Here is a 12,748-nt window from a genome sequence, read left to right on the forward strand (position 1 = left end):
CTCAGCCAACTGAACATTTAAAGATGTATCACAAATATTATTGACTGGCACTGTTGGTTGATACGGATTGCTGCCAGCATCCTAGATATCGACAAAGTATCTTCTTAAAACGTATGATTTCCGAGTTTGTTTGTTTTTTGGCAGTTCTGCAGGTGTTATTGCAGAAAGTTGTAATGTCTTAATGTATTTTGTAAAATTCTTGGACATAGCGCCCAGATGACAATGGGAATCACTGTCATATGTTTAATCCATAATCACATAGTTCAATGGGCCAGGTTGCGATATTTCATTATTTTTTCTAGTTCTTTTTCTAGATGATGATGATGTAGTATTTCTGGTTGTGCTGTTTTGGTATGAGTCAAAATTTATTTCAAGTCAGTCCTATCTTTTGGACACACTATTCATGGAAGTAGATATCATTGCGGACATCATAGCTACCAATTTCTGGCTCCATTCTTTGGAAATCTGAAACATTTCAAATGTTTTCTGTCATTTTGTAAATTTCTGTACTAAATGAAAACAAAAGGCAAGTTTACACTTTCCCCCTTTTTCTTTTCTGCTTAAAATCTTTAGTCCCTTCTAGTATCCAATTTCTGAAATCCTAAAGTCTGAAATGTCTGTTATGATTTAAGATAGAAAGAATAATTTGGTTCTCACAGGAAGATATGCATTTTATTTAATTATTTCTAAAATCTTATAATACAAGTTTCAATATTTTAAATTTGTCTGTACTTTAATTCATTTATAACTCTTGGATTAAAATCTTATTTAGCCTTTTGCTGTTTATTTCCATTCTTAAAATTGTGGTTAATTTTTTTTTTCTCTTCAAGAAAGAAAGTAAACTCATCAGGTGATTTTTCAAACTTTTCATTCCAAAGATTTCCAATAGCTTTAGGATAATTAAATAAACAATTTCTGAAAGCGATTAGAAAGTGAAGTTATCAAATGCCGTGTCCTTGAAAAGGCTCTGTTGTGATTGTGAGCATGTTGGATGATACCTCTGTCTCCCTCAAACCTGGAGAACACTACCTCCTTTATGCCTATTCCAGAAAGAGAGGAGAGAGAGAAATAAGAGCGTTTTCTGGCATGGCTACCACCCTTTGGAGCATTATGCCCCTTGAACTGAAGTCTTCCCCCAGCCTTCTGAAATGGTCTGAAAACCTGACTGTCAACTCACTTGAGAGGAGGGGTTTCCAATGGAGTGTGTCCCACTTTAGCAGTGGTTTATAGATTTGGAGAGGGTCCCATCTCCATCCCATTTACATATATATATATATATATATATATATATATATATATATATATATATATATATATATATATATATATATATATATATATATATATATATATATATATATATATATATATATATATATATATATATATATATATATATATATATATATATATATATATATATACATACATATATATATATATATATATATATATATATATATATATATATATATATATATATATATATATATATATATATTCTCTTTTATCTAGGATTTTTTTGGTTCACTTTTAATGTTTTTGTTTTAATGCTTGAATGCTTTTAATGTTAATAATGTTCAGATAGTGTTATATTCTGCTTTTATAATGTTGTAAGCTGTCCAGAGTTGCTTGACAGTGAGATGGTGAGGCATATAAATGTAATGAATAAACACTAAAAAATAGTTTATAACTTTCTCTTGTTGGACTTTGACTGATGCACAGTAATTATAAACATTTTAATTTTTTGTGTATTTCTGATTTCAGTGGTTTACTCAGTTGTTTTCCCTTTTAACAACCATTCTCTAAATATTTACATTTGTCTCACTGTGTTATATATATTATTTAGGGAAGCTTAAATTTGGTTAACTTTTGTTGTGAATACATGCTGTTAATTTTGCCATTATTTCAGATTCTCCAAGTTTAAGCTACTAGTCTGTTATCATAGTAACATGCTAAGGTTGTTCTCATAGACATGAATGTGTAACTTAATACATTGTGATTTTTCTTTATGTCTTGAAATTATGCCTAGTAAGAAGAATTGCCCAGAGTCACCTTGTAGACGAGATGGGTGTCATAGAAATTGAATGAATGAATGAACGAACAAATGTTTTGTTTCAAATTTGATTTCTAAAATTCTTGGAATAGTGCTGAATATTTCTTTTAGTACTTTTAAAGAAATATGCCCATCTCATATGGTAAAATGTTCTTTCTGTCTCATGGCATTTCCACCGTTTATTTTTTATTATATCTACTCTGACAATTATTGACAGAGTAGGAATGTATTACATTCATCCTTCTAGCATTTGAGGTCACCATAAAGACCTGGCTGTTCTTCTAGGTCACGGGTGCCACACTCAATTTCATTGAGGGGCACATCAGGGCTGTGGTTGACCTGGGGGGGCATGAATGACTGGGTTGGTGTGGCCAACTGGGTGGATGTGGCCACTTTGACGCCACTCCCCAAACTACTGGCATGTTTCCTCTTCACATTGGGTAGACTGAGCTGAAGCCACGCTGGCCTGATATATCCTCTTCGCACTGGATAGAGTGGGCCGAAGCTACGTTGGCCCAATCTTTCCTCTTCGCATTGGGTAGACCAGGACAGCCCTGTGGGCCATATCCGACCACATCACGGGCCTGCTGGCCTTGAGTTTGACACCCCTGTTCTATGTCTGTTTCCCAAAATGGCAGCTGTTTGGGAAATACTGGGAATTGAAGTCCACTCATCTTAAAGCTGTCAAGTTTGAGAAACACTGTTCTAGGCCTGCCTTGGAATAAGATGCCTGGGGCCTTCCACTGGTTGCTTCATGTTGGTGGAATATGTTTTGGGTTTTCTGCTCAATTCACCACCCTGTTCTTTTTTTTTTCTAGTTTGGTTTTATTGTATGTTTATTTATAGTGTCCTTGTTCTGTTCAGTGCATTATGATTTTTAGAGTTGTCTTGGAATGTGTGTGTATGTGTCACAAAATTGAGTAAAATAAAGCAACTAAGCCTATTATAACTAAGGTGGATGGTTTGAAGCATGGGAGGAGGTAGAAGAAGACTAAATAAATCAACTGATTGACCAAAAGGATATGGTTTAAGAAAAAATGTGGATGTAGATGTTCAAAGTGGTATATCCAGTTTCTTGGGTATACCATAATCTGCTATGCTTTGGCCTTGTCCACATTCCATAAGATTTGACGGATTAATTATTTGATAACTTCAGTTTCTAAGACCACTCATTCACCAACAATTCTGGGCATGCTACAGACAATTAAGTGTAGTTCTTGACAAAAGAAAATCTGCACCTTTACTTTTTGTGCTTAAGACTAAACCACATTTGATTTTGTTAATACGTAGTTGTTTCCAAATCCTGTGATTTTGAAGTTTAATGTATGGCTGCTTTTACAAACTTCACATTTTTATCTGTGTGTATAAGTGTGTGTGAGTGTGTATTGACCTGAGTGATTATTTCATTGGTGTTTATAGTCAAGTATAGTCACTCTATTTATGACTAATTTTAATATTTATTGGTATCGTGGACTTTAATTATTTACTCACTTTAATTATTTATTTTCCAGCCAGAAAACCTGCAGAAGAATTGGCTTCGGGAATTCTATCAGGTACCTATTTATGTTTTCATTCATTTTGGGTTTGTTCATTAAGTACAGGTAGTCTTCCACTTACGACCACAATTAAGCCCAACGTGCCTGTTGCTAAGTGATAAATTTGTTAAGTGAATTTTATCCCATTTTACGACTTGCAACATTTTTTAAGCGAAACACTGGCTTCCCCGTTTGTCTTTGCTCGTCAGAAGGTTTCAAAAGGGGATCAGATGACCCTAGAACGCTGCAACCATCATAAATGTGAGACAGCAGTCAAGCATCCAAATGTAAATCCCATGACTATGCGGATGCTGCATGGTAAGTGTGAAAAATGCTCACACATCCCTTTTTCCAGTGCCGTTGAAACTTTGAATGGTCACTAAATGAACTGTTGTAAGTTGGGACTACCTGTAGTTCATTACATCTTTCCTTTCTCCACCCCTCCCACTCCCCGCACAAAGAACTGAAACCGTAAGAAGTTTATCCACCTCTTTATTCCATGCAACAATCCTTTTGCAAGAGATACTAAAGTTGGCACTCTGTGTCAATCTGTGGCCAATGGGATGGCTCCAAGAACTCAAAATCTCTTTCTCTATGACTTTCTAGCAGCTTAATGTCTATGGAGATTCTCAGTCATGGTTGTCCCAAAGGTGCTTTTTCAAAAGGCAACTGGACTTCCTTTATTTTTCCTTGAAGAAACATCTTCAAGGAAAAACAAAGGAAGTCCAGTTGCCTTTGAAAAAAGCATCTTTCGGATTTCTAGCAGCTTGTATTTATCGCTTGGATACTGGAGGTTATGCCCAGCAATCACATATGGCTTCTCCATCAAGTTGCCTATTACTATTTAATAAAATGTTAAAATTGATGGCGGCCATGAAATGTGAGGCCAGTGAATTCTACATTTTAATTACCCTTTATGACATATTTCATTGCTTTGATCCTGAATCAACATTAGTTCTTTCTGGATGTTTTTACTTAACTGTTTTTAATTTTTTTCATTGTTTTATAGTTTTAGAACTACAAACTACCCAAAGTCACTTGGTTGAGTTGGGCGGCTATGGATATTGAACAAAGAAACAAACAAATATTTTTTAAAATATTAACATATCTCCATATTTCCCATGTCAAGCTTGCTTTTGTGCATCTCTGTCACATTGCCACTGGCCATCCTCCTCTTCAAGTTGCAAGCTTTAAATGCTGTTTCCCCAGTCCATCCCCAAAGTTGGGGTGTCTACAGGGAGTGGGTTTAAAAATGCAATTGCAAGTGCCATTTTTTTTTAGCAGCCTGGAATGCCTCTGTCTCTGAAAATGATCTAGTCCTCTAAATATTTTGCTTATTCTTTTCTGCATATTTTCCAACTCTTACAATCTCTTTTTTCCAGTCCATAAACTAGAGCTGTATGGATTCCAAATATCAAGGTTTTACAAGCAGTCCCCAACTTACAACAGTTCATTTAGTGACCATTCAAAGTTACAACGGCACAGGAAACAGTGACTTATTACCATTTTTCACACTTACGACCATTGCAGCATCCCCATAGTCACATGATTTACATTCGGATGCTTGACAACTGGTTTATATTTATGATGGTCGCAGTGTCCTGGAGACATGTGATCACCTTTTGCGACCTTCTGGAAAGCAAAATCAGTGGGGAAGCCAGATTCATTTAACAATGGTGTTACTAATTAACTATTGCAGTGATTCACTTAACAACTGTGAAGAGAAAAGTCATAAAATGGGACAAAACTCACTTAACAAATTTCTCACTTAGCAACATAAATTCTGGGCTCAATTGTGGTTGTAAGTTGAGGACTACCTGTATGTCAGGACATCACTGTATTGAGAGGGTTTTTTTAAAAAAATCTGTTCCTCAATTTTTTCTGTTTCTCCATTTTCTTTCATCACACAATGTATTAAACTGGGCACTGTGACTCAACACAAATATTTTCCTGATCTCCTCATTCAAGTCCCACTAATCATTGTGCGAGACAGTTCCTTTACACCAAGTTTCCAAAAATGGTCAGACCAGCTTCACCTTAGATTCGTAAAAATAAAGGTTAGAACGTTCTATTATGAATGAGGAAATCACTGCAGTCAGAGATGTATCACCTATGTGGCAGAAGAACTGGAGCTAGAGTTTAGATGGTTTGTTTTGGGAAGTTAAAACTAAGATAAACCACAAACCACATTTCCTCTCATGCTCTTCTGGGCTATGAATTTGCATATGTCATTGTGTCAACCAACAACTGTACAACTGTCTTTGAGTAAAAGACTTTATTTTAAAATGAGGAAGAAAGTTCTTGGTGACACTCTCATGAATTTCTAGAAAATACAACAGATGACTCAAATCCCTTTTTGTAATTTTTGGAAAACCACTGTTGTCATGTTTTCTTGGTTCAACTGTTTCAACTGAAGTTTTGATTAAAAGCGCTGTTGATATTTTGCCGTTTGGAGCAGATTGGTAAATTTAAGGTTTATTGAGTAGCAATAACATCTTTTTTTAAACAAAAAAAAAGTCCAGTTGCATTGATCCATTTTGTTCCTATACAATAAATAGAAGAGGTAATACTGATTTTTTTTCATATTTGTGCTTGTGTGTTATCAGATCCTGCGTTTTGAAACCACAAAAACCATTACTGTCATTGTATTATTATGATGCCACTTGTTACTTATCATTTTTCTAGCTTGAATGAAGTTGTGATATGTTTGTTAATTAGCTTACAACAAGAAACCATGAAAAAAACAATATATTTGCATGTCACGATAAGCAAAAATTCTGAAGAAAATTTGGCATATTGTGAAATGAATTTTCACTCTTGTTTGGCTCCTCCCACCAAAAGGAGTTTGCTAAATCAGTTGAAACTGTTTCCATGGTTTGTTTAGCCTAGATAGAATAAGAATCATTTGGAACTCTGGCTTGTTTCTCTCTGACAAATTAGTTTTGGAATCTTTTCAGTTTCAGAAAAGTTGGCCTTGACTTAGGAGTAACTTAAGCAAAGTTGCCAACTGGCACATTTGGGAAAGTTATCCAGACCAGGTCAGGATAACTAAGAAAAGCCATACCATATATTTTTGTATAAAATGATCATAAATTTTTGTGCAAGCTGTTAGCAATAGCTGGATAAAGCAGATTGACCTGAGTCATTAGTAGATGGGTCATGATAATGAGCTATCTGGAAGGATTTTTATTTATGCTGGCAGGAAAAAAATCTTAACACACTTCTAGTAGAAACAAAGATTTGATATGCATCACAAGAAATATATCAAGCAGCTTTACAAATTTAGGATTATTCGTATGATAGTGTTAGATAAAAAGGAAGAGCTACATAACTCTAAATTTTATATCCAATTAAATAGAAATCACATGCTAAGATTCAAAAGGGAATTAAATGGGGGGGGAAATCTTGTGGGGCAACAACTTGAAAAACAGCACAGGTAGTCCTCAACTTACAACAGTTCATTTAATGATCACTCAAAGTTACAATGGCACTGAGAAAAGTGACTTATGACCATTTTTCACACTTATGATCATTGGCAGCATCTCCATGATCATGTGATCAAAATTTGGGTAGAATAGAATTCTTTATTGACCAAGTGTGATTGGACACATAAGGAATTTGTCTTTGGTGCATATGTTCTTAGTGTACATAAAAAGACCATACATTCGTCAAGAATCATAAGGTACAGCAATTAATGATAGTCATGCTTGGTAACTGAGTCTTATTTATGATGGTGGCAGAGTTCCAGGGTCATGTGATCAATTTTTGCAAACTTCTAACAAGTGGAGTCAATGGGGAAGCCAGACTCACTTAACAACCACGTTACTAACTTAACAATTGCAGTGGTTCACTTAACAACTGTGGCAAGAAATAGTCGTAAAATGGAGCAAAACTCATTTAACAAATGTCTTGATTAGCAACATAAACTTTGGGCTCAATTGTGGTCGTAACTCGAGGACTACCTACAGTTTGCTAAGATCATCCTGGTGGTGGAAATGACAGGTAACTGTCTTGTACCTGTTATCTCCAGTAATCCACATGTTAAATTTTCCAGGTAACTGCAGCAAGGTATCAGAACGGTAACCTTAACCAATACAGAATCAGATCAACTTCTTCCAAATTGTGTCAATGCATTCATAATTTTAAGTAGTCAACCACAGAAAGCTGGTTTAGTCTTTGTCCAAATGTTTGGGTGGACAATCATTCCATGGATGACTAAGTATGGGCCACTTTACATAGGTTGAATGAAAAACTTACAATATTAAAAATAAACATATTGTCAGGTATCTATGTCAACATTGTGTAATGGTTTAATTCATGCATCCATACTCCAAGCAATCTTATATTTCTTTTGAAATGTTATGACAGCATAGACATGAGGAACCAAGCACTTTTCTGCTTGGTTTCCCGGCCTTAATGTGAGGCATTGGGAGGCATTGCCCCCTATGACCTGCAAACAGTGGTTGCCAAATTCCAGCTTGCCTTAAGCACCAGTGTACCTTTCATTTAGCCAACAGTGTTGTTGCTGTAGTCGCCTCTACAGAAATCTCTGGCCAAAAGTAACAAGACGGTAGTGATCAGAGATACCAAGAGCTGCAATGGCACAGTACTTCAGAATGCAATACTGCAGGCTACTTCTGCTGACTGCCGACTGCCTGCAATTTGGCAATTCGAATCTCACCAGGCTCAGGATTGACTCAGCCTTCCATCCTTCCAAGGTTGGTAAAATGAGGACCCAGTTTGTTGGGGGCTTAGAGAGGACTGTAAAGCACTGTGAAGCGGTATATAAGTCTAAATGCTGTTGCTATCATGCAATAGGATCTGAGAGGTATTGATAGGGGGCCCCAGTTGATTAGAGGAAGGAGATGGACATCGGTTCAGCATGAGAGAAAATAGTGAAAGGAGTCATAAGGTTGAAGTTAATTGTAATCAGAGGTGATATTTAGCCTGTTCGGACCAATTCACCTGAACCAGTAGTGGAAATCGCAGGTGGGCCCGCCCTCCTACCCGCCCTGTCTCTATGGCATCCTATTTAGGCATGTTTTCAAGCATGCACACTCACATTTGCGAACCAGTAGGGAAAGTAAGTGAATGCCACCCGTGATTGCAGTGACCTCTCAGCAAGAGCAGAGAGCAAATACTGAGATAAAATATAGAAAAGGAAAAAGGCAACAAAGAAAAGCAAAAATTGAAGTGAATGGAAGACGTAATAAAACAACAGTTGCTCTGCATGTTATCATAGGGTCAAGAGTAGACTTAATCACTATATAAAGAAGAGAATAACAGGGAGGTACTTCAGATATCTATGTTATGGAAAAAGCTGGTTGGCAGTTTTCCTTGTGGATGTTATTTCATTTGGAATATATACCATCAGATATAGGATAGGCTTTAGAATAACACAGAGTAGCTGTTGGTGTTATACGATATTTGTTTTGATTGCTAACATTAAGTCGCTAGATAGAGCAAGAATGAACATTTCCTTTTTTCCCCCTGACTGAGTATATGTGGCATGCATTTTTAACTGTCCCTAGGCTTGAGGCTTGGGCATGCTAAAAAGCCATATCACTTCTTATTATAATCCTGTTTTTTACATGTATAGCTCAAAGTGACGAACATACTTAATATTCCTCCCTCCTATTTTTTCCACAACGATCCTATGAGATGGGTTGCATTGGGAAAGAGTGAATGTCCCAATATCACCCAGCTGGCTTTCACCCCCTAAGGGAGACTAGAAATAGATACAGATACAGACAGATAGATACAGCAATACTCATTATATAGCCTGGTTGTTTTCTGACCTAGGCTTCGCAAGAGCATGAAGCAAACTCCTTGTCCCGACAATAACCTCTTTTCTTATTTTACTGTGAATTGTGCTCATTCATATCCAGCAAAGTCTTTCAAGGGAGGATTTACAATCACAGACCTTATCTGGCTTGGAAAGCTGACAGGCCGATATCTGCAAAACCTGGCACGGAGTCTCGAAGAGTCACGAACCAATTAAGTGAACAAATTGTCTTCTGCAAACTCCACTCCCCTTTCGCTCCTCTTTTATTCTCTCTGGGAGGGCCATTCATCATCCACCTGTGGCCTTACTCCCAAGTCGACCCCTGTTGTTTAGCTGTTCCCTTCATCTGGCAACTCTGTGCATGCGCACACTGGGAACAGGCTCCAGCTGTTCATCTGCCTCACTGATGTCTGACTCTGAAGGCAGCTGATAACTGGCATACAGCTCTGGCCCCCTCTCTGCCTCTGACACAGAGCTCTCATCCGAGCCTTCCCCAGACTCCAGGACTGGCCCATGTTCCTCCCCAACCTCCTCACTGTCCGAATCTGCTGCCAGCTCTGTTGGCCGCTGGCGGGCCACAAAAGGTTGTGTAATTTTTGAGGACTTCTGGGCTATAGCTGAAACTCAGTATTTAGTATTTTTGCCCTCTAAGGAATTTCTACCCTGCTTTCCAGGATGGAATGGGAAAGTATTAGTACTCCGTTCTCTCAATGAAAACCCAATCCACAAGATCCTAATCTAATTGAAATTTTAGATTGGCGCTAACACCTGAGTCAATTGCCAAAAATAATGAAAGTTGATATACAACCTCTTTTCATTCCTCTCTCTTACCAAAATTCTACATTCTTTATATGAGCCTTGGTTTGTTGCACTTAAAGGCTTTGCGTTTATCTTAAAGGTTGGAGGTCAATTAAGTGAGCAGGAAAGGACTGGGTTATTTGCTAAATACAGCTGTTTCAATTTTTTTTTTTAATAATAGTCTTATTTTCCACCATCTGGAAATCCTCATAACACCAATTTATCTAATCTGAAAACAGCCTCCAATAAGTATAATATTTATTGTCATTGTACTTAAATACAACAAAATTGGTTATAATAAAGAGCACCATGGAACCATTTAAATATTTTTAAAATCTTTCTTTACTCCAAAGTGCCAAGATGAAAGAACCCTTTATAATATGACACTGAATTTCTTTGAGGTTTTCTCAAAAATACGTTTTATTAAAAGTTTTAAAAACAAGAGTAAAAATTAATATAGGGTTTTGCTTAGCAATCATTTGCAGGTATAGGAAAATAGATAATGATGGCTTCCAGTTTTCTCAAGAGCAATTAAAACTAAAATTGTAGCTCCCTGTTTCTCTAAAGTTACTCTATTGTTGTGATTCTTATGACTCTCTTCTTTCTATAATCTAACCTATCTTAATCATCAGCACCATAGATTCATTTTCTTCTATTTTATGCAAAAGGTACACAAGGGGTTTACGGCAGTAAACATAAATATTGGTCTTTTCTGTAACAAAACAGCTCAGTAGAATTTATTTGAGTCTCTGTACGCTGATTAGTTTGCTTTTTTTGTGCTATAAAATTCGCACATGGGTACTACTTCAATTCTAATGGAAAAACTAGAGCAGAAGGGAAGGGCAGAAGAGCTCAGAATTTATCACGCTTGGGACTGCAGCCAAGCCGTGTGTGTGACAATGTCTGTGACATCATGGAAACTTGTGGTATCCTGTGTTATAGCAGCAAGAAATGCATACTTTGCTTACACACAGTCTTGTTTTCTGAATAGATGTTAAGCTTTTACAGCACTCAATCAGAATGATATCTTAAGCGGTGCTTAATTGCTGCTTTTAAAGCAATAAACAAACTTGGCACTTCAAAGATTCAAAAATACAGTTGCATTATACTTCCGTTCCATTCTTTTCTCTAAACTATTTACAGGGAGTTCGGTTAGGTCAGCCAAATATGCTAAGCTGTGGGCATTCAAATCCAGGGAGGGCCAATCCATGTACAGGAACTGTTTCCTTCTTCGTACGAACTTGCCTCTTCCGATGTGGATGCAGGGAAGAGCTGGGGTGGAGGAGGAGGAGGAAGAAGAAAAAGGAGTCCTTGGCCAATTTCTTTCTGAGTAGGTGAAAAGGCAAACCAATATGTGCAGCTCGCTCCGTTTGGAGCAGCTCCGGTGCCCCACATGGTCATTGAGAGAACAGCTTCTTATACAAATAGAAGCCATCATGCCCAGCAGGGCAGGTACAAGGGCACCTGGATCACACCAAAACCATTTGCTATGCAAACACAAATATATATCTGCATGGTGCTGGTTTAAGTGAGTTAAAAAGGTGAAATTGCACATGCTCAGAATATTGTTTTTGTTTTATTTTGTGTGTGGTTCACACTGGAGAGTGAAAAGGAACAATTATATATGCATCCTAACTGAAATAATACCGAAGGCTGTCTAAAGCCACTCCCGCCTCCTGGTAAGAGCATTAAGTTCAGAGCCTTAATTAAATAGCTTCACACTCCTCTATCGCCCTCATCCAGATTTCAAATAAATCCACTTAATCTTTTTCTCCTTCTCCTTGCAATCTTGCAAGGTAAATTTGTTTGAATGCTTAAAAATATTTAAGCTATGTTATGTTTCTCTTGCTGAAAGTAACATTAAGGCAATCAATTACTTGCTTAGGTATTAGTTCAGACCAAGAACTGGAAGCCCCTCTCTTTTTATGTACAAAGTGTATTCCCTTTCTGTCAATATTACAGCAATGCAACTGTAATTGGGATTGCTTTCAAGGCTTGCCATTTGGAATGCAGGACTTTGTTAGTCAGTGCCTTGCCCTTTAATGAGTTTTGGTGAAGAAAACAATAAAAGAAAACTACGGTTTCTGGACAGGTTGGATATTATAATGCCCTTGAATTGATGAAGAAGATCGATGATCATCTATTGTAGTTGCCTTTTATTAGAACATATATAATACAATACATGTGTTTTTATCATATGAAGCTGCTAATACAATGAGCTATCGGGTTCAATTTGTAAGGGAGACTGGCACCTGATTTAGTTTCAAAGTACAGTTGGATTGAGGCAGCACAATTGAATAAAGCTATATTTCTCTGGAGATAACAGGATGACCCCCCTTTTCCCCCTCCCAGATTATGGACTAGCCCTGCTTGGGGAAGTACAACCTTGTGCAGAATTAGAGGTGCAATATCTCTGGAATCAGAAGGCCTTTGTGCCCCAAACCATCATGAATTGTTGAGTCTCAGTCTCTTTGCTCCCTAGATTAAACCAGCCTCCAACGTCCTGGCAGAATCTCAGCAACATATCTTCTAAACTTTTGAGTTGACTTGTATAGCTAAATACCATCGATGTGC

General features: G+C 37.1%; 1 protein-coding gene across 7 annotated transcripts in view; it reads left to right on the forward strand.

Moving 5' to 3' along the window:
* Positions 1–12,748, forward strand: part of INPP5A (inositol polyphosphate-5-phosphatase A) — a 320,002-nt gene that overhangs the window by 77,060 nt on the left and 230,194 nt on the right. For 6 of the 7 annotated variants that reach the window (XM_081955467.1, XM_081955466.1, XM_081955465.1 and 3 more), the window contains exon 2: positions 3,568–3,609. In XM_081955467.1, the coding sequence (XP_081811593.1) occupies positions 3,568–3,609 (42 nt within the window). Of the gene's footprint in view, positions 1–3,565; positions 3,610–12,748 lie in introns of all 7 variants that reach the window. The other variant, XM_081955470.1, reaches the window with a different exon arrangement.

This window comes from Natrix helvetica (genome assembly GCF_964273705.1).
Source record: "Natrix helvetica genome assembly, chromosome: 5".
Taxonomy (NCBI): domain Eukaryota; kingdom Metazoa; phylum Chordata; class Lepidosauria; order Squamata; family Natricidae; genus Natrix; species Natrix helvetica.